This window comes from Hydra vulgaris, chromosome 04 (assembly GCF_038396675.1).
Source record: "Hydra vulgaris chromosome 04, alternate assembly HydraT2T_AEP".
NCBI classification, from domain to species: domain Eukaryota; kingdom Metazoa; phylum Cnidaria; class Hydrozoa; order Anthoathecata; family Hydridae; genus Hydra; species Hydra vulgaris.
In genome coordinates this window covers 31,950,735-31,977,407 of record NC_088923.1, presented here as the reverse complement: position 1 = coordinate 31,977,407, position 26,673 = coordinate 31,950,735, and the positions used below count along the sequence as shown (strand labels likewise).

At 25.5% G+C, this 26,673-nt stretch overlaps 1 protein-coding gene across 2 annotated transcripts; it reads left to right on the top strand.

Annotated features, from left to right (window-relative positions):
* Positions 1–768: 768 nt before the first annotated feature.
* Positions 769–26,388, top strand: LOC100198309 (bifunctional heparan sulfate N-deacetylase/N-sulfotransferase 4). 2 transcript variants are annotated; one of them, XM_065796086.1, is made up of 10 exons: positions 769–2,313; positions 4,928–5,170; positions 6,130–6,315; positions 6,589–6,717; positions 13,661–13,846; positions 20,825–21,072; positions 22,563–22,737; positions 23,814–23,999; positions 25,853–25,959; positions 26,073–26,388. In XM_065796086.1, the coding sequence occupies exons 1-10, from the start codon at positions 1,234–1,236 to the stop codon at positions 26,290–26,292; spliced, it is 2,760 nt and encodes a 919-aa protein (XP_065652158.1). In that variant the 5' UTR covers positions 769–1,233; the 3' UTR covers positions 26,293–26,388. The 2 variants fall into 2 exon arrangements, with proteins under 2 accessions (XP_065652158.1, XP_065652159.1); XM_065796087.1 differs by lacking the exon at positions 4,928–5,170 and having other exon boundaries at positions 852–2,313.
* The last annotated feature ends 285 nt before the right edge of the window (positions 26,389–26,673 follow it).

Genomic DNA, 26,673 nt, shown 5'->3' with positions numbered 1-26,673 from the left:
AAGAAAGCGCGAACTTCCTTTCAAATGTTCTTCAGCGGTGCTCTGTGACAAGATCGCAAAGACTTCTTGGGGTACCTAAAATAAAAGTGAAGAAGAAAAAAATTGTATATGTATATATATATATATATATATATATATATATATATATATATATATATATATATATATATATATATATATATATATATATATATATATAATTTATAAAAAATAATTTTATAATTTATAAAAAATAATTTTAAAGGCAATAATCAATATCGAGTCTAGCTATAAACAAACTTTAACAACAAAAAAAATTATTATTATTATCACAAATAAAAAATATATATACATAAAAAGAGATTAAAGAGATTTGAATAAACAAGTTCAGCTTTAAGATGTCTCATAGACATCTTATAACAAAACGTTTTGAGATTTAAAAGCAAGTTTAACTATGAATTTTAGAGTTTTCTTCCCAATTTGGAAAGTTAGAGTTTTGTTCCTAATTTCCAATCATTGAACCTTTTGCAAAGCGACCTTATTTTACATCAGTATAAATATATAAATGTATGGAGCTTTTACCATTTTTGGAAATCTCAAACACCAAAAAAAGGGGGCGCCGCCACTGTTTACAACTTATCTGAAAAAGATAAAAACTAGGTTTGCTATAAGGCAAAAACAATCGACGTTACCAATTAAATATTTAATTCATTTTTTTTTTAATTTTTTTTGTCAATAAAAATAGCTGCAGATTATACAAGTAAGTTAATTTATTTTTACCAAAAAGTGTAAACAAATAAAAAGCAAATATTTAACGCGTTTGTCGGATTTATCGTTTCCATCGCTACAAGTTCAAGATCATCGTATCAATTTTTCCGAAATTGACCCATTAACGTAGTAACACCGCAGTTAACCGCCTGACTAAACCGTCTCGTGTCGTGTTGCTTCTGTTTTTCTGCTTTTTTTTTTGAAAATGATATCATCAAAAATTTAGAAAAGTCTGATCATATTATATCTTACATTATAAAGTTAGTTGTATTAACTTTTGACCTGTACGAAACGTTGTAGTTTTAATAAAATCTAATTAAAATTATTTCTAATTTAATTACCATAGATAACGCTTATCATAAAACGTGCACAATGATCAAATTATTGCCAAAACAATGAGCATCGTGATATTTTTTAGTTTCATTTTTTTTGAGAAATAAATTTTTTTTGGTCTTTTGTATGGTGTTATATTAATGATTTCATACGATGTGGTTAAAAATCGTACTTCAGTATAATATGTTACGATTTTTATGTCCCAAAACAAGAAAAAGATTTGTCTTTATTTTATTTATATTCTTGTTACTATTATTTGTTTGCAATCTGTTTGTCAGAAATCAATTGTTTATAAAAGAGACACAATTTGTTTCTGTTGAAAAAAAAGTTTCTACTATGGAGTTTCTTGATAATTCTCTACTTATGAAATCAAAGAAACTAATGCCAGTAATGCATCAGTATCAAGAAGATTTAGTATCAGAGATTATTCCTTCAGTACTAATTTTCACTGCTGATTACAACAATAAAGACAAAGCCTTAACCAAAAAGTTGAAGTTTATCTTGAACTCTTTGAAGATAAGTTTTTATTTTGTATTATGGAATCGTCCAGATGATGATTTTCTTACCCTTCCTCGTTTGCAAGATAGATTTGGAAATGCTGCTTATCATACCTTTATATTTACTAATCACCTTTTATATGATGAGCTTGATTCATGGACCCGAAACATTATAAATGAGCATTGCAAATTATTTAAAGTTGGTATTATTATTTTAGTTGAGGCTATTAAAGCAAACAATAATGGAATAAGTGAATTTTACCAATTAAGGTCAATTCCAGTATCAATAAAATCGGGTGTAATGGACTTGTATGATTTTGAAATAGCTAAGAGTTCAGTTTATAAAATTGTAAAAACGGGAAATATTTTAAAAGGTTGGACTAATAGAGATCATAATTCAATATTTCTCACTGATGACCCTTCATTTGAGCCAATGGCTTTCTGGAAAATGTCAACAAATTCTCAGAGAGAATTTTCTGACAAGTTTCAAAATAGTTCTACCATATATAAAGTGGTTTCAATTCTCTTTGATAAAGGATATAATGATGGAATTCCAAAGGTTTTATTTGGAGCTGCATTTGACACCACATGGTTACACCAATTAGTTTTTATTGATTCTTTGATGACCTTATCAAATGGTGTGCTTGGTTTTGGAATAGAAAGGTTTATACAAATTGATATTGATGATATCTTTGTTGGAACAACTGGGAAAAAATTGGTTAAAAGTGATATAGAGGTAATATATATATATATATATATATATATATATATATATATATATATATATATATATATATATATATATATATATATATACATATATATATATATATATATATATATATACATACATACATATACATATACATATACATATACATATATATATATATATATATATATATATATATATATATATATATATATATATATATATATATATATATATATATATATATATATATATATATATATATATATATATGAGCATAAGGATATATTTAAAAATGCCAAAAAAATTAACTTACATATCATTTAGAAGATGAACATGAAAGAAATACAACAAAGTTAGAAAAAATAGAGGAAATATTATCAGAATATTATTCCGTTCTCAGGAAACACTAAAAAAATATTTTCAAACTACAAGCTATATACACCAAAGTGTTAAAAGAGTTATGCAGTACAAAACAATGCTCTCCATTGCTTTGTTTTGAATTATCCAAAAAATTAAAAACTGATTTTTTTTTTCAAAACTTCACTGTAAAAAAATACTTAAAAGCATTTGAGACTCAAATAGCCCAAAATTTAAAAAAACTTTCTTGTAGTGGCTAGTAAATCTTAGTTGAATAAAACTTGAATTGAACTTGAATAAAACTTTGTTGTTTCAAGCATTCATTAAAGCAATAATTATAATATTTCTGTATCTATGAATAGCAGCATACTGAAGAGTTTTTTATTTAACATCTTCTTAGATCTTTTGCTAGTGACTAATAAGTGCCCTGGTTAAGAAAAAAAGCAACAACATGATTGACCTGGAAGTGTTGTGCATAGGGTTAATAATTTCCCAGAAATTTTCAACTTATGAAATTTTCAAAAAAAGGTAAGTTATTTTTTAACTAATAGGTAAAACATCATGTCTTATTTAGCCAGATGTTATGGACAATTTTATAGTAAAATATTGTGTAGTAGATTATATAAATTTTAGAAAGCCCCTTTAAAAAACACTTTTTTAGGTATTTTGTTGAGTTTTTTTATTATAACTTTAAATAGCAACTATGATAATTTGTTTTTAAAATTTTCTAAAACTGTTTTATCCTGTTATTTGCTAGACATATTGATGTTCATTGCTGTAGAAAGCTTTGCTTAAGGCTCAACATAATTTGCATCCCCATCCCTAAATGGGATGGGGCATTTGTCAATATCTATTAAACTATAAGTTACTGAAAACTGTAAAACAGTATATAATATATATTAACTGTTAAAATTGTATATAATATATATGTAAAATTATATATAATACATAAAGTTATATATAAAAAAAGATTTGATTAAATATTTACAGTATTTTACAATTGTTTTATTCATTTAAAGACTTAATTTGATTAATTAAAGGCAAAAAGTAAAGAAAATTTTTTTGAAAAATTTGAACTGTTTAAAAATATAGTTAGCAATAAAAATAAAGAACTTATTAATTTCAGGTTCATAAATTCCACCACTATGTTTTAACAAGTGCTTTTAAGACTTAAGTCTTACTCACCACAACTTTGCTAGGATACTTTTGACTTTATAAATCAATAATTTAAAAAATGAGGAGGAGGAAGTGTGTGAATCCGTAAAAAGTATTGTTTCTTAAAAATAAAAAAAAAGGTTAAATTCACCGGACTGAATTGTGTCAAATACCTGACTAGCCGACTAAATTTGTCAAAAGACCAACTATAACTTGAAAATTACCTTTGTGGGGGTATAATTTTCCAGAAATTTTCAACCCTAGTTCTGCAGCTGTTTTTTAAAACACTTAAAGATGCTTATTATGTATTTCAAGAAAAACGCAATAAAAAAAATTATTAGGAGAAACTCTTTGTAAAATATTTTTTGAAACTAATCATTTTTATAAATTTTTTCATAATTCTTCAAAAATATTTATTCAATAACGTTTGTAAGCATCTAAACTAGGTTATTTTGTAAAAAAGTTAAAATTGATTTTTTTTACCTTGAGGTGTTTTAAAAAACGGCTGCAGAGTTGTGCAGTTAATGAATACTTGTTACAACATCTATGATAACCTTGCTGATGGGTTTGATTTTATTGTTTTTGTCATTCTTTACTATTTATATGGTGTAACCTTTAGCGGTCTGCCAGACCGCTAAAGGTTACACCATATAAATAGTTATGTGTAACCTTTAGCAGTCTGCCAGACCGCTAAAGGTTACACAGAATAAACAAAAAGCAGTACTTTTTTAAATTAAAATTGAGATATTTGCAACTAAATAGCAATAGTTTACTTTTGTTTACCTTGGGAAAACAGTTTCGCTTTTTATATTAAATATTTTATTGCTTTTTTCATAAAATTACAGGTGCTGTAATAGAACTATTGCAATCTTTTATTTTTTCAACAAAAAATCAAACTCATCAACTTTTCTGTTAAAAAATGAGTCAGCGATTCCTATGTTCATCATTGAAAAGATCTATCTGTTAACCCTATAAATTTGTAAAACATATTGTATATTATATATAAGACTATTTCAGTGAAACTAGCAAAACTACTTTATTAAAGCAAGTTTCTTGGCTACTTTAGCCATTTACTTTTTGTTATAGATATATTCTATTTTTGTATATACTTTGCTTTTTTTAGGCACTTGTTGAGGCACAAATTTTTTTATCTTCTCACATTCCTGGTTTTTATTTCAATTTGGGATTTTCATCAAAGTTTTTCAACAACTCAAATATGACTTCAGAACAAGAGGGGGATGAAATGCTTCTAAAATATTCTCATTATTTTCGTTGGTTTTGTCACACCCATGCACATCTAAAGCCACACGAATATTCAAAAATAAGATTGGTTCAGGACTTTCAAATAAATAAGAAATTTGCTTTTGTATGACTTGTTGTTTTATCTCTTATAAAACATTTGTGATATATTTTCAAACCAAAGTTTTAAAATATTTTGTTATATATAATAAAATTTATAATAATGTGCCATCAGGGATAATACTACCAGAAGTAGAATTATGCTAGATAATAATACCAGAAGTAATATTTTCCCTAATAATGCTAGAAGTAATGTTTTTTAGAATTACAAATGTTAACTTTACAATAAGGATGCCAATACTTTCAGAAGTATCTACTTTGTTCCATAAAAATGCTCCTCTAAATGAAATACAAAACTTACTAAAATTAGTTTATAAAACTGGTTGTAGAATAAAGTTTTTATTACGCAAATTGTATTTGTTTTTAACTTTTAAAGAATATAAGTTATGAAAAGAAATTGGAAATTTGTGAGTTTTACATTTAAATATTAAACACAACACATTAAAAATAATAAGTTGATATATATTAAGAATATTCATTTCAATTAAAAGGGGCTTAGCATGGTAAAAACAGTGTTTAAAATTATTACTTTATGGTAGTATTATTCCTGATAATACTACCATAAAGTAGTATTGTTCCTAACAATACCAGAAATAGTTTATCAGGGATGAGGTAGAGATAGGAAGGGATGAGGTAGCATTATTTTAGACATTACTACTAGTGAAAATGTCTCTCTGGTATTATCTCATATCTATCTCTCATATCATGGGGATACTATCCTCTAAATAAAGTCTGATAAAATTAAAGTCAAAACAAATTTAATTTTTATTTTTAATTTTTGTTATATCATTAATTCTGTTAAAAAAAATAATTCCTAAATCAAGTCTTTTGATAAAAACATTACTTAAACATTGCAATCACATTGTGAAATGACCATAAAATTCAAATATATTATTTTGTAAAAGTATACTAATATAGTATACATGGAATCTAAGTAAATAATAAAATAAATGTTTTTTTTTATAGGATCATGATATAATGGTCGACCCATTTTACTCTGTTGCACCTCATCACTCTGGTGTTTATCCTGTGCATAGGCCTCTCTATCATGCTTGGAAAGAGGTTTGGGGGATTGAAGTTACATCAACTGAGAGTTATCCTACTCTATACCCTGCATGGAATCGCGCAGGATTTATATATGATGGTATAATGGTATACTAACTATTTTAGATTGTATAAAAGTACTGTTGAATTCATGATAATGTTATTATTTGATCTTATGTTTGTTATATCAGTTCTACAAGTTAGTAATTAAGTTAATGAAAATATACTTAGTGTGAACACATTTTGTGAACAATAGTGTGAACACATTTTGTAAACAATAGTGTGAACACATTTTTTAAGCTTATTGTGCTTTCATTTCATACTTTGCTGTAATTGTTTCATATATCTTATGAACACTGTCTCAAATTGTTGAATGTTAAGGTTCTTCCTCGACAAACATGTGGTCTTTTTACAAAGACACTTAACAATGCTGATTATCCTAAAGGACCTAATTGGCTGTCAGAGAGTGCTCATGGTGGAGAGTTATTTTGGAGTATAGTTTTTAATCCAGTAAGTTGTAATTTATGTTTTTTGTTATAAAAAAAAGGAAAAATAATTTTTTTAACACATTTTTAGTAGAAAGTATAAGAAATTTATGTAATATGTAATATTTAACTTATGTAAATTTATAATATAATGCCATTTAAAATTACGCAAATGTAAAAATTTACATTTATATAGACATAAACAAAGTTATAAACATAGGTTAAAAATAAACATTATAAACAAAGGTCTGTAAGTGGAAATGTCAGTAGGTTGAGTTTGCATATCGTATATATGTAAAGATATTGTGTAATATATAAGTATGATAAAAGAAAACTTTTTAAAATTTTCTGAGTAATTATAAATCTTTTTTACTTAAACTGATTTGTTTTCTATTTTAAAAAATGTCAAGAATAAAAAAACCAAAAAAAAATTTTACCAAGCAATGGGTTTGAACAAATGGAAACGTTAGAATGATAACAACATCATTAGAAGATCCACCCCAGATATGGCAACAGTATTCTATACAAGGGCGGATTTGAGATTTATAGAGATAAAGGATAGAATCTAGAGTAGAAAGTGTCGAGCATGAAAAAAAGAGATGCAACCTTTGCAGATACTAATTTTGCAATGGATTTGATATTGGGTTTCGAAGAAAGATCGAAAGTAAGAATTATTCCTAGAAGATGAAGGGTAGATGACTCATGCAGTACATTACGGTTCATAAATACAGGAAGAAATTATTGCAATAACGATTGGCTGAAAATAATTAAGTTTTATCTGAATTAAATTTCACCAGCCACCGTGAGCCCCACACTGTAGCAGAAGTGAGATTCTTTTCAATCTCAAATGCCCCCTTCAAGTAATCAGAGAGTGTTGGCTTCTTATTATGACAAGAATAAATGGTAGTATTGTCAGCGAACATTGCCACCTTCGATGTGAGAGTATCAGATAGATTGTTAATGTAAATTAAAAAGAGTAAAGGGCCAAGGATTGAACCTTGAGGAATTCCTGAAATTACAAGATTTGAGGAAGACTGCTGTGCATTGAGGACAACTTTTATGCTATGATTGGAAAGGAAGGATTCAATAATCTTAAAGATGTTACCAGATACACTGTAAGAAGAAAGATTATGGAGAAGACCAGTATGCCAAACTTTATCAAAAGTTTTAGAAATGTCAAGAGCAATAGCCTTAACCTCTCCGCCTTTATCTAATGCATGATAAAACCTATCAGTTATTACTGTTAGCAAATCAGCTGTAGAAAGAGATTATTAAAATCCATATTGATGGTCAGAAAGTAAGTTATTCGATTCAAGATGAGTGATTAAGTATTTATTAATTTAAGATTTAAAAACCTTGCTTATGATAGGAAGAAGACTAATGAAACGGTAGTTAGACGAGTCAGATCGCTCTCCAAAACTTTTGAAAATAGGGATAACAGATGCCACTTTCTAGCAGGCTGGAAAACAAGACTCTGATAAGTACTTGTTAAATAATCTTGAAAGTATAGACAACAGCTCTAGAGAACACTTCTGCAAGACTATAACAGGTATGTTGTCTGGACCACAAGCTCTATGGTTTTTTATGTAAAGTTTTAAGATTTTATTTTAATATACTAGAACTTTTTTATTTTTATAAATATACTCATGTTTTCATTTGTTTGTTTTAATAATATAGTTTTTATTGTTGAATAAATTCTATTATAAATTTATTATGTAAATTTTAACCAAATTTATTGTGATTTATTATGGCATCAAATATCAAAGGCAAGAGTAAAAAAACTGATTTAAACCAATAGCTCTTGTAAAAACAGATAGCCAGCACAAAATACCATTTTACATGAGCTTTTTTTAGCTCTTGCACTTAATTACTCCTGTGATGGCTTGCATAATATAGTAAGAGAGTACCTGTCCTGTACCAAGTACATAAGCAAAGGATCGTCTATAAATTATGCGACACAACATTTTAATTATTAAACAATACAAAAAAGATAACAAGTTTTCCCTCACAGTATTTAATAAAATCAAAAATAAAATCAGCTTTTTATGTTTAATAAAAATTGCAGCGCAAAAAAGCAAATGATCCTACTTTTATTTTTTTAAATAAGTTTAACATCGTGTAATTTATAGTTGTTCTCTAACTCAAAGAAAAAATGATCCTCCTGGAAGATTATAAAAAGTTTAAAAGAACTATTGCTTGGTTAAAATTTTTTACAAATAAACTTTGAAGAAAAACTTCAGAGACAGTTCAGACAGAATTTTAGCTCTGGATGAGAAAAGTTTCAATTTCCAAATAGTGGATTTTGTGGCTTTTTGTAAGAGAATGACATGCTGCTTAGCTTCAATTTTAAAAAAATCAAAAAAGTAAAATATTTTTACTTGTAAAAAATGTAGTATTCAATTTTAAAAATATGACGTTTATTTAAAAAAACATAACTTTTTACTTCTTAATTTTTAATATTGTGTGTGTAGTTTTTTTGTTTTTTATTTTTTAACCACAATGCAATACAGTTGCACTTTTTACAGAGGCTGCCTAGAATATATTAACTAAAATATTTTAAAATTACTAGATTTTTGTTTTACATTATGTGTGCCTTAATCCGTTTTTAGATTCCTGCTGTTATAATTTATTTAAGAACTTATTGTTATCATTTTATAAAAGTTTAACTGCTGTTTTTCTTCGTACCATTTACTAAAGCTATTTAAATATTGCTGTAATTCAAATTATTATAATATGATATGAAAAATTGTTACTTTTATGAGCATTTTTAATAATTTTTACATTGTCACATAATTAAAATTACAATTCATATAATAATATACATTATTCAAAGTTTAAAAGTATTATTTCATATAATACTTTTACAAATTTTTACATTTTTTTAATTCATTTAATAATATATATATATATATATTACTTGAGCGTTGTAATAGCATAAAATAAGGGATTATTTTAAAAAATAACACAATGTTTTTTATTCTTGATATGTTTCGTAAAATTTATTTGCATTTTCGGAAGATTATTTTACAATAAAAAAAAACTCTGAAATAAATGTTAAAAAATAGAAGTTTTTACAGAGAAATATTAACGGACAAAAAATTATACATAATAAACGAATATATTTATTACAAAATAACTCGGTAATTAACCAATCAAAATAACCAACTGTCAAAACAAAAAAATAAACTGACAGTAAAATTAAATAGATAAGTTTATAGCATAATGTAAAGTTTGTTTATTAAGTGAGGGACTTTTCCATTTAATGTGGAGGGCTTCTTTTATCTTTAATTTGTGTTTGGTTGGGGCATTATCCAAAATCTCAAAAGAATCACAGTAAGGCAGATTTTTGCAATTAATAGATAAATTTAAGTGTTTAAATATATGAGATTGTTTATAACTTTTAAGGTGCTCATTTATTCTAGTTGCCAAATGTCTGGAGGTTTCTCCAATATAACTGATTCTTTTGAAGTGATTCTTTTAAGCAAAAACAATCTTGCATTTTATTAGTAGTGAAAATTAATTTTATTAGAACATCCTAGAACAATTTTGAAATTTTTATTTTAGTATAATTAGAGTACATTCCAATGTATGAAAGCTTAAAGTATCTTATATTTAAGCTATTAACAATGTTAGAATCAGATGGGTTCATTTTCTTATCAATATAGGGTTTAATTTTAGAGTCAATATTTTTTTGTGGAAATTTATTATTTTGTAAAACTAATGATAGATTCTTAATATCTTTATCAAAACCAACCCAAGTATTATTAATTTTAAATGTACGATCAATCAAACAACGAACAAGTCCAAATTTATAACAAGAGGGAATAAAACTAAAAAAGTTTTGTAAAGGACCTGTACACCTTTTTTTTGTGGTAAACTGAAGTCGAAAATGAATTGGATTTTTTGATAAGTACATCTAAAAAGGCAATCTGGTTATTATGTTCTTTTTCCATAGTAAATTTCAAATTTTTATGTTGTTTGTTGACGTGTTTGAACAATTCTTGAGCTTTATATTCAGAATTAAAAATAGCAATTATGTCATCCACATATTGTTTATAAAAAATGGTGTTGTAAAAGAGCAGTTATTGGCCCATGTTTGTTCATGATATCCAACAAAAATATTAGCTAAGATGGGCGCTAAAGGAGAACCCATAGCAACACCATCTGTTTGATCATAAAATTTTCCGTCAAATAGAAAATGTGAACCGGATATGGAAATCTGAAGTAATTTTTGAAGGTGAATTTTTGAAAAACGTTTTGAGTTAATTTTATCTTTAAAAAATAAATTAGTTGATATGTTGATGGTTTCCTTAAGTGGAATATTCGTGAACAAACTTCAACATATGAAACAATAAATTTATTAGTTACATTAATTTGTTTTAATTTTTCAACAAAAGAAAATGAGTCTAAAGTGCAAAATTGTTTAGGTATATGTGGAGCTATTAAATGAGAAAGATGAGAGGCAAGGTTGTAGTTATATGTTCCAATTGTTGAGATGATAGGTCATATATATATATATATATATATATATATATATATATATATATATATATATATATATATATATATATATATATATATATATATATATATATATATATATATATATATATATTAAATATATACATACATAGATGAGTTTTTTTTGTTAAGAATTTATTGTAGATTACTTAGCTATCCATCCAAAATTTCACTTTAAAGTTTTGTAAAAATTATATTTGAATCTTAAAATAATTGTGTGAAGTTTTGCTTCAATGCAGAGGCTTCAATGCAGAGCTACAACAAATAATATATGGATAAAGTTACATGTTTGAAAAATTAGGATTTTAATTTTGTTATATTGTAGAAAATTTTTAGCTGTATTTAGATAATAGGCAAATATAATCATTTTTTTTTAGTTTTTTAAGAAACTTTATTCAAATTGTAAGAAGAAGAAAATCACTTTTTCTTCATTCATTTTTGAAGAAAATGAAATATGAAAATATGCAAACTTTTTACACATGTAACTTATAACAAGGCATGAGTGTAGAAAATTTATCATATACAAAAATAATATATACAAATAAAATTTGTCAAAAATTGATGTATAGTTGAAAGAGAGAAAAAAAATTGATGTATAGTTGAAAGAGAGAAAAAAAATTGATGTATAGTTGAAAGAGAGAAAAAAAATTGATGTATAGTTGAAAGAGAGAAAAAAATTGATGTATAGTTGAAAGAGAGAAAAAAAATTGATGTATAGTTGAAAGAGAGAAAAAAAATTGATGTATAGTTGAAAGAGAGAAAAAAAATTGATGTATAGTTGAAAGAGAGAAAAAAAATTGATGTATAGTTGAAAGAGAGAAAAAAAATTGATGTATAGTTGAAAGAGAGAAAAAAAATTGATGTATAGTTGAAAGAGAGAAAAAAAATTGATGTATAGTTGAAAGAGAGAAAAAAAATTGATGTATAGTTGAAAGAGAGAAAAAAAATTGATGTATAGTTGAAAGAGAGAAAAAAAATTGATGTATAGTTGAAAGAGAGAAAAAAAATTGATGTATAGTTGAAAGAGAGAAAAAAAATTGATGTATAGTTGAAAGAGAGAAAAAAAATTAATGTATAGTTGAAAGAGAGAAAAAAAATTGATGTATAGTTGAAAAAGAGAAAAAAAATTGATGTATAGTTGAAAGAGAGAAAAAAAATTAATGTATAGTTGAAAGAGAGAAAAAAAATTGATGTATAGTTGAAAGAGAGAAAAAAAATTGATGTATAGTTGAAAAAGAGAAAAAAAATTGATGTATAGTTGAAAGAGAGAAAAAAAAAATGAATATGAAGAAATAAAATACTAATAAAAAAGATGAAGAAATAAATAAACAAAAACTAATAAAAAAGATGAAGAAATAAATAAACAAAAAACATTAATTATAGTTAAAAAAAAAAAAATGTATAAATGTATTCATTAGTTTAACTTGTTGAAGCTTTGCATAAAGCCTTATGCAAAAGCTTCAACAAGTTAAACTAATGAATATATTTATACATTTTTTATACTTACTTGGTCTACTGCTGTTGCTGTTTGCCAGTGTCACCATTGTTTTTTGATTATTTGATGCTCATCATCAGTACTCCCCTTTCAATCTACATTTTTTGGTTGTTTTTTAACTTAACATGTTAAATCTATAATATTTATTGCAAAGCTGCTGCAAGTATTTGGGCTTATTGCAATTTTTTTGTCAAACTTATTTTTGAATTTCTTTTTAAACAGCCAGAGTTACTACAAAGTTAAAGGTAATAGTCAGAGGTACTACAAAGTTTAAGACTAAAGGCAAGTTTTGAGCTGACCCTATACAGCTTATGCTTGTTAGTGTAGATTTAAAAGACAGGGCAGCTGATCAGCTTCAACTTAATTAACAAATGCCCAATTTACCAAGTTAACAATAAGCCTATTTCATTCTACTCCTTAGTTTATTTTTTCTGTTTTTAGCTCAACTTTTTACCAGAAATAGCAAATTTTATTTTGAAAAAAGACTGTTGACTAGCATAAAAGTTTTTATAAGAATGTTTTAAGTTTACTAAAATTTCACTTCTAAAAGTTTTAAGCCCATTTTTCAAAAAAAAAAAAAATTATTACACTGGCCTAAGTACTAAGTTTAATTTATCAAAAAAATAAAAGTATTTTTTATTAAAATTTTATACCATTTTATTTAAAAAAGATTCTTAACAACATAATTGAAAAATATTAGCAAATGTTTATTCAGTAATAAATTAGGAACAAAAGAATAAACATTGTTGTAACTATTTGATTTTATGCTGTTTCATTCTACCCTGTTATACTCTGTTTCTATTCTATTCTGTAGATATGTTTTGTTTAGTTTGTAGTTTTGAAGGTTTTTTTTAAGCAGGAATTGACATCGTCGATTAAAAATATGTTTTTTAATTTTTGAATGCAAGCACTTTTATATTTTAAAGTTAAAAAGTTTTTATTTAAATTTTAGATTGCAATTTTTATGACACATGCGTGTAACTATGGTTTCAAAGAGAGACTTGCTATTCATTTGTTTAAAAATGTCACAACTTTTATTGAAAAGTGGACAAACATCAAGTTATTAAGTGACAAACCAGTTGAGTTGGGTAAACGTTATTTTGGATTGTTTCCACGACATGCTGAACCTCTATGGACTGTAAGTTCTTTAGCTTAAAAGATAAAAGCTTTAATACATGTATATCCATAATTTATAGGCATTTTATATTCACATTACTTACATAAATTAACATAATTATCATAACTGGGACATAAATAGTTTTTTTTATAAAAGATTTCTTTAAAGAACCAAATGTTTGGTTTTTTCAGTATGACATCAGACTGCTTATCTAAAAATGCAATATAAGTTATATATGTATATGTATATTGTGTATATGGGTCATTCCATGCCAAATGGTCCAAAATTTTAGGATTTTAGCATGGAGCATCTTTAGAGAAACATCGTGGGTTGGTTCAGGGCAATTCCATGTGAAAACATCAAGGACATGCAATCCTTAGTCTCAGATTTTGCTGATTTTTACACCACTCAAAGATTTTAATAAGTTAAGCGGTTTCAAAGACATAACTATTTATTCTTTGTCATGAACCAACAATAATCCTCCCTTTTAAAAAATGATTTTGGTCTTTGTTTCTGTTCTTTGTGCAATAGAAAGCCGAAAATATGTACACTTACATATTTTGAGGCAAGGAATCCAATAAAACAATTTAAAATATTTTAAAATAAATATAACACCTGTTTGACCTTTATCGCAATTTTACTGGAGTTTAAATTATAAAAATGCTGTGTAGCTAGATTTTTTTTATTTGTTAATTTTTTTTTTTTTTTTAATAACGTTCTGAATAGTTTAGTCAGAGTTGTTGCAAAGAATTGGAAAGTGGTCTTTTCTTAAACAGAAAAAAACATTGTCAAATTTACTTAAATTTGTTACTTATGAAACAGGAATTATAAATAAAGGTTGTATTTTAGGTGTTTAGGTTTTAGGTGCTTAATACATGGAAGTTGATGTTTATTATTTTTCAGAAAATTTTTCCACCACCCTGAGCTTATTAAGACCCTGTGTTTATTAAATTTTACTTGTTATAAACAAAGAAACTGTATCTTGAAACTTAAAAAACAAATTTAGTTATTATTTTCTGATTTTTAAGACCAGTTTAGGTCTTAAAAATTAGAAAATAACGACTCACAGAAATAAAAGTAAAAATTCCTACCCTCCTGTTTATTAATACCCCTTCTCCTCTGCCCCGTTCCCCCTTCTTTTTTATCTCCAATTATTACATCTGGACAAAAACTTAATTTAAAAAAAACACAATTGAAAAAGATTGCGCAAAATTAAAAACATCACCTCCTAAATTATTAATAATTCACTTACCACTATTATAAATTTTTTTACAATTGCAAAATATTTCAAACTAGAATAAACTTAATACACATGTCATTATTGCAGTTGCCTATAGTTGTCACTATTGCAGTTGCCTAACTGGATGTCCCTCACCTATTGCCGCGAGTCGAGTTTTCTTTAAAGTATTTTCAATTTAAAAAAATAAACAGGTAGATTGTTTATATCTGCTTCATATTCCTAGTTAGAATGTAATAATCATTCTGATTATGAATTCCTTTTTAGGCTCAATTTTATAAACTAAAAAATGCTAAATTAAATTAAATAATAAATGCTCCATCATATAAAACATGTTGTAATATGTTTAATGCAGAAAGTGATGGCAAACAACTTCATTAAGTATTGATATTTTTCTCGAATAGTTGTCTCACCCAATTCTTGGCCATTGGTCAATAAATAAACAACTTTTTATTATTCATTAAAATTAATTTAGTAAGTCAAAACTTGTTTTGTATAGTAATAAAGATTTAATAAAGTATTTAGAAACATTAATAAAAAAGTCAGATTTTGATTCTAAATTTCCTCATTAAATTTATCTACTAATGGTGTACATTTGAAAAGACCACAATCCAATTCATTGTAATAACTTTTGAAAAAAAAATTTGATCTGCATTTTTATAATTTAACTTGCCCTCAGTAAAGTTTTTATAAACTTTTGAAATTCAGGATTGAATTTTATAAAAGTACCAAAAAAAACAGAAAAACCAAGTCAGCAATAGCTAATGAAATAGTTTGAAATGGTCAAAGGAATAATTTGAAATGGTTTTGAATTTCATTACTTGACAGTAATGAAGTTCAGTTTCATTACTGTCAAGTTACTCTCAGGTGTTTAACACAAGGTGGGGTGGGAATAAAAGGATAGGTAGGAATTTTTATCTAGATTTATAAATGGGGAGAGAAGAGAAAAGAAAAGGAGGAAGGAGTCCTAATAAATAGGTAAGTGGGAATTTTTCTTTCTATAAGTGAGTTTAATTTTTTAATTTTGAAGAACTAAACTGATCTAAAAATTAGAAATAATAACTGTAAATTTTTATTTCTTTTTGAAATACAGTTTTTTTGTTCATAACAAGGAAAATTTAATAAATGGGGGGGAGACGGTCTTAATTAGCTCAAGGTGGGTGGGAAAGTTTTCCAAAAATTAATAAACTTTAATTTCTGTGTATTAAGCACTTATAACTTTTTTTTTCATAATTCCTGTTTATAAGTAACAAATTTAAATAAATTTGACAATATTTTGTTTCTGTTTAAGAAAAGACCACTCTCCAATACTTTGTAACAGCTCTATTAAACTATTCAGGATTAAATAGTTTTCTTTGAAACCGTTTGTTAAAATTTTGGGAATGTTCATAAATTATTAAAATCTTCAAGTAGTGTGAAAATCAGCAAAATCTGAGACTGATCTGAGTTGCATTTTATAAAAGAATCGGATGTTTTCACATGAAGTTGCCCTTCAATCAGAAAAGCAATTTCTGAAAATTTCAGCATAAAGTCTTTTGTGGCTCATTAGATATGGTCTTTTAAAATTTCTGATTCAAAAAATAAAAACTCAAGTTGCAAAAACATGTTTTGTTTATACTTTGAAGCTCTTTAAAGCTCTAGACTTACTTTAGTAAAATTTTGACAATTTTTGAACATCACATTTTATCCATAATGGCTACCTAAAAAGCCTTAAAAATTGTTTGCAAATATAAAAAGTTGATTTTTGATGGGTCAATGTAAAAAGTCTGCAATTTACAAAGTGAAAAGACATTTTTTCTGTAATTGGTAGGCTTCTACATCTTTAGAAATTTGCTGATAAGATACAATTCTATCCCTCCCCATTTATTTGACTTTTATCATGTTTAAATTTAGATGATCACTTATACTCTCTCCAGTTATAAGAATTATTTCACTTGTCAATACAATCCACAAACTGAAGTAAAAAATATTATGTAATAAACATTCAATTTGAATACAAATCTTTTAAAACTTTTAATTTTAAATATTTTATAAAAACTAAATTTTTAAAACAAATAAATCAAATTTATAATAATTTTGTTATGTTGTTATTTAATTATGATATTTATGCTATTGTACTAATGTAACATTTCAGTTTTTTTTTGAGCTGATAGTTTATAGCATTTGCCAGTTACTGATTGAACTTTTAAAGATTAAATTTTGCATAAAATGTGCATTATTGGAACCCAGCAAATATCTCCTTTATGTAATGGGTGATGCGGAAATTATCGGACAAATCCTAATTTCATTATTTGAGCATAATAATTAGTTTTTGTGGTTTTATGCGTAGGCATAAACGTTCTATAAAATATAAACTTTATTATTTGAAACACAATTATTTAAAATGAGGTTAAATGCAGCTGAACGAGAATCTTTTCAAATAGGCTTGGCCATGAAGGCGTGCGATTTCACGTCATAATATGACCACGCAAATTCTATTAGATTTTACTTAACTTGACCACGGCTGTTAATAAGTTTTAAAAATTTGTATGCGTTTTAAAAACGCGCTATAAAAATCTTAACTCAACTATAAAGAAACTTAAAAAAAACGTTAAAGAAGCGAATAAATTTTCGTCAAAAAAATAACGAAAAACAAAATAAAAATAACTTGCATAAAACTAAAATTGCAAAAATAAAATTAAAACTTAACTAAAAAAAATAATAAACTATAACGATAAGATTATCTAAATTACGTTTGGAATAAATAACTTTGAATCGTTTATCGTTACTAATGTTTTTATAATTTCATATTATGCTAAACCTTTTTTAAATAAAGTAACAACTTACAACAGACAATTGTTTAATAAACGCGTACATTTAAAAGTTTAAAAAAAGATTCTTAACAATTCTTCGCACAAAAAGTAAAAAAAGTAAAAATAATTAAATCGTTTATTTAAAAAATTGTTATAATTTTTTTTTATTTAAAAACATTTATAATAAAAAATAAATACTTATGTAAATATAAAAAATGTGATTTGTTACTTTATTTAAATGCGTTTCAATAATATAAATACGTAAGTAAAGATCAAAGTTATTTAATTCAAACGGCTTTCAAAAAAGTTTGTCTTTTTTTTCTTCTTCTCAGTAAAAACTTTAATGATTCTAATATAAAGTTATTATAATATAAAGTTAAATTCTAATATAAATTCTAATATAAAGAGACCTTTGCTGTTTAAAGTCGTCGCTTATAAAATCATTTTTTTTTTTTTCAATTTTTACGTTTGTTTTACTTATAAAAAAAATCTTATATAATTAAATAATATAAATAAAAAATTATACAACTTTCAATGATACTTTAATTAAAATCATTAGCTACTTTATTTAAAAGCGTTTTGCTAATAAAAAACGTTAGTAAAGATAAACGTATCGAAATTATTTATTTTCGACGTAATTAAAAACTAATTATTTCAGCGCATTTGTTAAAAACCGTGGTTAAATCATCAAAACAAAATATTATTTGCGTGGTCATATAAAGACTTGAAATCGCATGCCTTCCTGACCAAGCCTGTTTTCAAAAGCGACTAAAAATGTTTTTTGTAAATAAACCTAATATAAAAATAAAAAAAATTGTAAATCATTTTGAAAACGAAGGATTTGCTCGAAGTACAATATATGATAACCTAAAAAGACTTGAAACTGTTCAATCGTTTTCTGATAGAAAGCACCCTGGTCGTCCGACATCCTGGACTAGAGAAAAGAAAGCCGAATTAACGAGACTTGTCAACAATCGAAAAGGGGTCAGTCAGAGAAAAATAGGTATTAAATTCGGTGTAAATCAATCGACAATTGGTTGTCCGTTAAAAAAATGAATATTAAATATAGAAAACGTGAAAAGACTCCAAAATACTCTATAGAACAACAAATAAAGGCAAAGAAAAGAAGCAGGAAACTAGTTAACCAACACTATTACACAAAATCGCTTTTAGTCATCGATGACGAAAAATACTTTTGTTTTGCAGGGGACAACATGCCTGGAAATTCTGGATACTACACAAACAAGAAAAAGACATGCCAAGAAAGTGTTCGTTTTATAGGAAAAGAGAAATTTCCAAAAAAATTATGTTGATAGCCATATCTGACCGTGGTATGTCTGAGCCATTGTTTCGCACCTCCAAGGCTGTAGCGATCAATTCATCAATCTATATTAATGAATGTTTAGAAAAATGACTTCTTCCATTTATTCACAAGTATCATGGAGACTTTAAGTATTTATTTTGGCCATATTTAGCAAGTTCTCATTATTCTAAAGATTCTCTTAATTGGATGGACCAATATGTCTATTACGTTGATAAAGAATCCAATCCCCAAATGTGCCTCAAGCACGACCAATTGAAAATTTTTGGGGACATTTGGCACTGAAGGTTTACGAGGAAGATTGGCAAACTTCAACAGAGCAAGTTTTTATTGATCGCATTAAACTAAAACTACAAGAAATTGATTTAAACTTTTTACAGTTGCATATGAAAGGTGTTAGAGCAAAATTGAGATCAATTGCAGATGGTGGTGTTTTTTCATATAAAAAATAATATATTTTCATTAAAAGATAAATGCTTTATTTAAAAAAAATATAATAGTAGTTTGTTTTTTTATTTATAAATAAGTTATTGACGTTTTTATTTTGTCCGTTAACTTCCGCATCACCCGTTAGCCAAGTAAAAATGTTAAAAAAATGCTTTTCTGCAGATACCTCATAATCTTGTTCATGGTGACATAGGTTAGATATGTTTTTATAATTTTTGTATTATGAACTTGCAGCATCACTAATATCAACTCTTTTAAATGGTTTGTTACTTCATAAATGAAACAATGAACTGAGTTTGTATTGTGCTACAATTGATCTGAGAAAGAGATTGATTTTGTTTTTTGGTGGCTTTTTGCCGCTGATTAAAGGTGATATCTTCCATGCTGTGTTTATCAAACAAAGTAGTAAGATACTTTAAGTGTGTTGGTATTTGGGCAATTATCACAACTGTGCAGCACGCAGTCTCAATTTGTTAAGTCACATAAAACTAATGTTGAGGTCTTTATAGTCCCAAGAATCTGGAGTTTTTAGGTTTAAAAGTTTTGCATTCTGGTGGTACTCACTAACACACACTGAGTGGAGATCTGAGGTACCTTCATAATGGTTCTGCCATTATGCGTGCATTTGTTTCAAATACCTTGCAGCTTTTATCATTCTTAGGGATGCAGATTAGTTATACACAAGTTTTGTGTATAAATAATGTTCCAACTCTCAGGAACCAAAGTCAGTAATATAAGTTTTTCTGATTTTGAAGAAATATCAAGCTTTACTTTAATTAAGTCCATTAGTGAGTCCAAGCCTTATTTACTTTCGCAACACAGCTCTTTTGATTTTGGTTCCTCCTTAATCTCCATAGAAACTCACAAAACAGTTGCTATTTTATTTTTGGTTGCAATTATTCATTTTTTTGCATAGCTGACCATGTGAATGTGTGACTGTGTCTTTATGAACTACTAGTTTTAGAGGTGAATAACCAAGATTATTAATGCTTGAATTAAAGTTTTCTTTTTAAATGCGAGTCTCATTAAATTGATTATCTTTATGTTTACATGAATCTCTTCCATACTCTCAATACTTAAATCAAATATTTCTATATATTTTTATTTATTTTTATTTTATTTTTTTATTTAAAAACAAAAAATGACTATATTTCAAATGCTTGCAAATTGATGAATATGGAATGTATTGTTATTATCTATAGGATCCTTGTGTTGATCTGCGTCATCAAAAGATATGGGCAGGCACTGAAAAGTATTGCAAAGGAGAAGGATCACGCATATCTAGATTACCAGATTTTTTGATAATTGGTCCACAAAAAACTGGTACAACAGCTCTATATAAGTTTCTCAGTTTACAAGAGGATGTGCTGAAACACAATCGATTAAGTAACAACTCATTTGAAGAAATACAGTTTTTTAATCGGAACAATTATGCCGAGGGACTGGATTGGTTAGGTTTTTTATCTTGTTTTTGATCAACTTGGATTTTATATTACTTTTTCTTCTTTTGATTTTTGTATTGATTACTGAATCAAGGTTTATTTATTGCTCTTGTTTCAAATAAGTTTTAAGTTGAACAAGATTAATACAAACTGTATTAATCTTGTTCAACTTAAAACTTATTTTCAAGATTTCAACAAATAATTCAGAATATAATTTGTGGTATTTTAGGTAATTATAGAAATTATCTCAATTATAGAAATCTCAAAAGTTATAGAAAAGTTTTTGAGTTAACAGATTCATTTTCTAAAAGTTCTACAAGACTGGGCTTGTTTATTTGATGTTGATAAATGTAATAAATTAGACTTGTTCAAGTTAAACAGTTTAATCCAGTTTTTGCCTTAGTAAAACCTTAGTTATTTTGTTTTAACAAAATCTTTTTTTTTTTTAATTCAAACATTTGCTTAAAACTAAAAAGCAACTTTAAACAGAAATTTCAATATATAATATATTTGTCAACTGAACAATCTGACAGATGTTTAACTATTATTTCTGAAAGTGTTAGTTATTGTCTCACTTGGCATCATGAAATCAAAAAAGTAAAACATTAGTATTTAACATATTTAACAAATAAGTTTTTAATTTTAAAAAGTAATGTATTTTTTCTTTACAATTATTGCTACGAATCTGTGCATTAAATATTTATTAATTTTGTATAAAAGTAGCATTTGTTAGTTGTATTTATAGTAAATCATTTTTATTGGAAGACATGAACAAATATCTGTTACCTTAATTTGTAATTATTGGAAAAATTAATTAAAACAAATAATAGTCAATGTTAATCATCACTAAATCTAATCAAATCTTGTTCATTCAACAGTTAAGCTATCAAATCCTTAATGTAAAATATGGCAATAAACCTTGAAATAGATATTATCAAAACAAATAACTTTAGAAAAATGTCTTGAGGATTTTTCAAATACTAAATTTTACAAATTTTTCAAAGTTTGACTTTTTTCAATTTCAATAAAATATTTTTTTTATAAAAAATATTTTGTCAAAAAATATTTTTTTTTAATTTGGTCTATTATATATATAGGTAGTAAAGAGATTAAAACAAACAAAAAATTACAATTGGCAATCACAGTTTGAGTGGAGAAACAGATAATGAAATCAAATGATGCTTGATTATCATATTAAATATGAATTAAAAACTTACCAGAACTTAAAGTTCCTTTACTTATGTCCAATAAAGTAATGAATAAAACTTTGTTAATAAAACAAAAACAATTAATGTCGATGATTACTGTTACTATATATCTCTATGCAAAGTCTCTCTTAACAAAATTTATGCATTATTTACAGAGAGTATTATCTCTGTATATCTATAGTTTACAGAGATAATCTTAGTGCTCATTCCTAACAGGTTACACATTGTTTCTCTTTTAATAAGTTACTAGTTATGGCAAATTAATTCTCTTAACTAAATAAAATTTTTAGGTATTTAGAATTTTTTCCTGACGAGGAAAAGCTCCCTGGAGTACTCTATTTTGAGAAGTCAGCAAATTATTTTGATTCTTTAAAATCACCTCAGCGTGCGCACTCTCTTATTCCAAATGCCAAGCTGATTGTTATATTAACTGACCCAAGAGTAAGAGCCCATTCTTGGTATCAGGTATTTTTTTATTAGTTATTTTTTGAATTTGTTATATGAATAATTATAAATATTTTATTATGACTGATAAATTATAATGAATTACTCAGTAGTCTATTAGTAAAATTGAAGTAAAAAGATTAAAACTATAAAAATCAACAGAAAGATAACAAGCTTCAAAAAAAAATTATGTGCAATTAAGTAACAATTTTAAATTGTGAATTGTGAAATAATATTTTTTAATGTTAATCAAAACAGCTCAAAATAGTAAAAAGAAAAAAAACCCTTAGAACTACTGACAAGCATCATATTTAATAAAGTTTTTATTTTAACAATAAAAAAGAAGTTTTTAATTAAGATAATTCATGTTAAGGAAAAATGTTTCTAATTGTTTTTGCATTGTATTTTTTAAACTATGGTTAAGTAATTTCATTGTTGTGTTTATTGACCTTTTTAAGTCATTTTTATATTAATTTTTAATTTAATCATTTTTATTTTAAGTCAAGTTTTATGCTATTCATTTTGTGATCTTTACGATTTATTGTGTGATTCTTGTTATTCACTGATCTTTATGCTTGTTCATTATTGTGTGATTCTTGTTATTCACTGATCTTTATGATTGTTTATTATTGTGTGATTCTTGTTATTCACTGATCTTTATGCTTGTTTATTATTGTGTGATTCTTGTTATTTACTGATCTTTATGATTGTTTATTATTGTGTGATTCTTGTTATTCACTGATCTTTATGATTGTTTATTATTGTGTGATTCTTGTTATTCACTGATCTTTATGCTTGTTTATTATTGTGTGATTCTTGTTATTCACTGATCTTTATGATTGTTTATTATTGTGTGATTCTTGTTATTCACTGATCTTTATAATTGTTTATTATTGTGTGATTCTTGTTATTTACTGATCTTTATGATTGTTTATTATTGTGTGATTCTTGTTATTTACTGATCTTTATGATTGTTTATTATTGTGTGATTCTTGTTATTCACTGATCTTTATGATTGTTTGAGAAAAAAGTAGTTCTTTTTTATTTCACTTAGTTTTTATGTTAATTTTTGTTTCAACATTAATTTGGTTTTGTAGCATATGCTCAGTAAAAAGGATGCCATCACACAGAATTTTACATTTTATGAAGTTGTAACTGGAATTATAAACAAAGACAGTGAAATAAATGAAACATTGTTCTCCCTACTTCGTGGCAAATGTTTAATACCAGGAAGGTACGCAGAAAGTTTGGAGCTATGGTTGAAGTATTACCCTCCAGACCAGGTTTTTTTTTTAAATTTTTTTAGTTTATTTTTGCAGTGCAGTTATTTTTAATTGAAACTAATTTAGAGAATGATGTAGTCTTTTATCAATGAAAAAGTAGTAATTTTCTTAGATTAGAGTGGTTAAATATTTATTAATGATATTTTTTTATTGATATTTACATTAATACTGGTATTTTACTTTACAAAATAAATCTTTGCTTATAAAATAAAAATAGAAAACTTTAAAAGTGCCTGAAGTTGTAAGCAACTATTGTATTTTACTGCATAAAATTGCGACTGTGCTCTTTTACTTTTTTGCCAAAAAATTAAACTTGTCATGAATGGATTTCAGTGCTTGTTTGGTCCACAATTCTAAAGATCTTTAATAAATTATTTATTAAATATAGAACAGTTGACAGTTGACAAAAAATCTATGATCATGTGTTGTGTATGCTTATATAAATATAACAATCTAGGATAGTAGATAACGTAATCTAAATGTGATAAATAGAAATATAGAATTGATATATATATATACATATATATATATATATATATATATATATATATATATATATATATATATATATATATATATATATATATATATATATATATATATATATATATATATATAAATAGGATCTAGCGGGCAAATAATGAATTTAAAAAGAAAAGTATTGAAATTTAAGTACTGTAAACTTTTTCAATGTTTAAACTTTTAAACTTAATTTAAAAGTTCTATTCTAAAGCTCCTTACAGTTCTTGCATGTATAGTTTGAATTGTAATTTTAAAATAGTAAAAATTAGCTTTTTTGAGGTAATTATGCATATTTATTGAGGTAATTATGCATATTTATTGAGGTAATTATGCATATTTATTTTGATGAACTAAAATAAAAACCTTTTCAGTTCTTGAGTTGTTTTTTTTAATTAATTTTGTATAAAAAGTCTGATTTTTGACACACTTATTTGTGTGCAAAAGATCCGTTTTATGTATCATTTTGCTTTGAGCTCTTAAATCAGACAGTATCAGATAAAAAGTCAATTAGGATGCATATGGCGTCTAGTATCTTAATCATATCTCTTGATTTTACAAACCATAATAAATATCTAGACTAAATTTTAATATTTGTAGAATTAAATAATCGTTTTTGATAAAATGTCTCAAGGTTGTTGCCATGTTTACTGCGTAAGAGTTGCTCAAACTTTAGAAGACATAAAAAGTAATTGAAAATAAACTGTAATATTTGTAATAACTGTAATAAAATAAAGTATAACATTTTTATATTATTATATAATATATATATAGTATAATATTTTTATTATTTTTTGTATATTGCTTTGTGTATATTGTTTTATTATTTATTTTGTTTGATACATTGGTTTCCTTTTTTATATATAAATTTTTATATAAAAAGCATTGTCACCTTTGGTCACCGTGCCTTTTTAAATTTTTTTTTAATTCTATTTTTGATTCTTTAATTTAAAATATTTTTTGCAAAAATTAATTTCAAAAATTTTAACTTTTATGTAGAAAATTTTAACTCTTTTGCAAATTAAAATTTTAATTTTTATGTAGTTATTTAATAATCGTTATAAAAACCAAAGTTTAGTTTATTGATAACATTTATTTTTCTTTTTATATTTTCATTTATAAATTTTGAGTTTTTTAACTTTTTAAAAGTTTAAGTTGTTTAATACAATTAAGTTGTTTACACTTTGTAAATTTTTTCCTGGGGCTAAGAATATAGTATGTTGATTGACCCAAAACTTCCTGGGGTACTCAGGAACCTAAAAATACAATTTTTAATGATTTTAAAAATGTTGCTTTAGTTACTTTATTTTGTCTAATTATGATGATTTATGTAGATCTACGTCATGGATGGGATGAAGTTGCGTCATAAACCTCATGTAGCAATGAAAGAATTGATAACTTTTTTAAACATTGCTGATTTCCCTTATGAACGTTTAATAAAGTAAATCTTTAGATATAGTGTTTGTTATCCATTTTATTTGTCATTCATTTTATCTATTATTCGACCATGTTATACATTTTTTTGTTAACAGTTTTCATTTGTTTTTAATACAGATGGAGCACTCAAAAGCGCTTCTACTGTCCAGTAAATAGTTCTGGCATCTTAGATTGTCTCGGCAAAGGAAAAGGTCGAATTTATTCTGATATGAGCGAAGATGCTTTTCAGTTTCTTACAGATTATTACAAATTACCGAATTTGCGACTTATTGAGCTTCTGAAAAAACACGGAAAACCTCTGCCATCATTCCTTATTGAGGACAATAGCTTAACGTAACTATAATAATAAAAAAGGACCATAGATCATGATATTCAAATAATTTTTTATTAATTGGTATTTTAGTAAATGCTGAAAAATGATAATTTTAATTTTCGTTTTTAGTATTTTTCATATTAGAACTTCAGCCGTTCATGATAATTACTATTAGTTAGGACTATTTTCTTTTGCGGGTAATGAAGTACATGTGTGTATATATATATATATATATATATATATATATATATATATATATATATATATATATATATATATATATATATATATATATTTATATTTATATTTATATATATATATATATATATATATATATATGTATGTATGTATGTATGTATGTATGTGTTTATGTATTATAATATACGCAAAAACTAGTAAGATTTT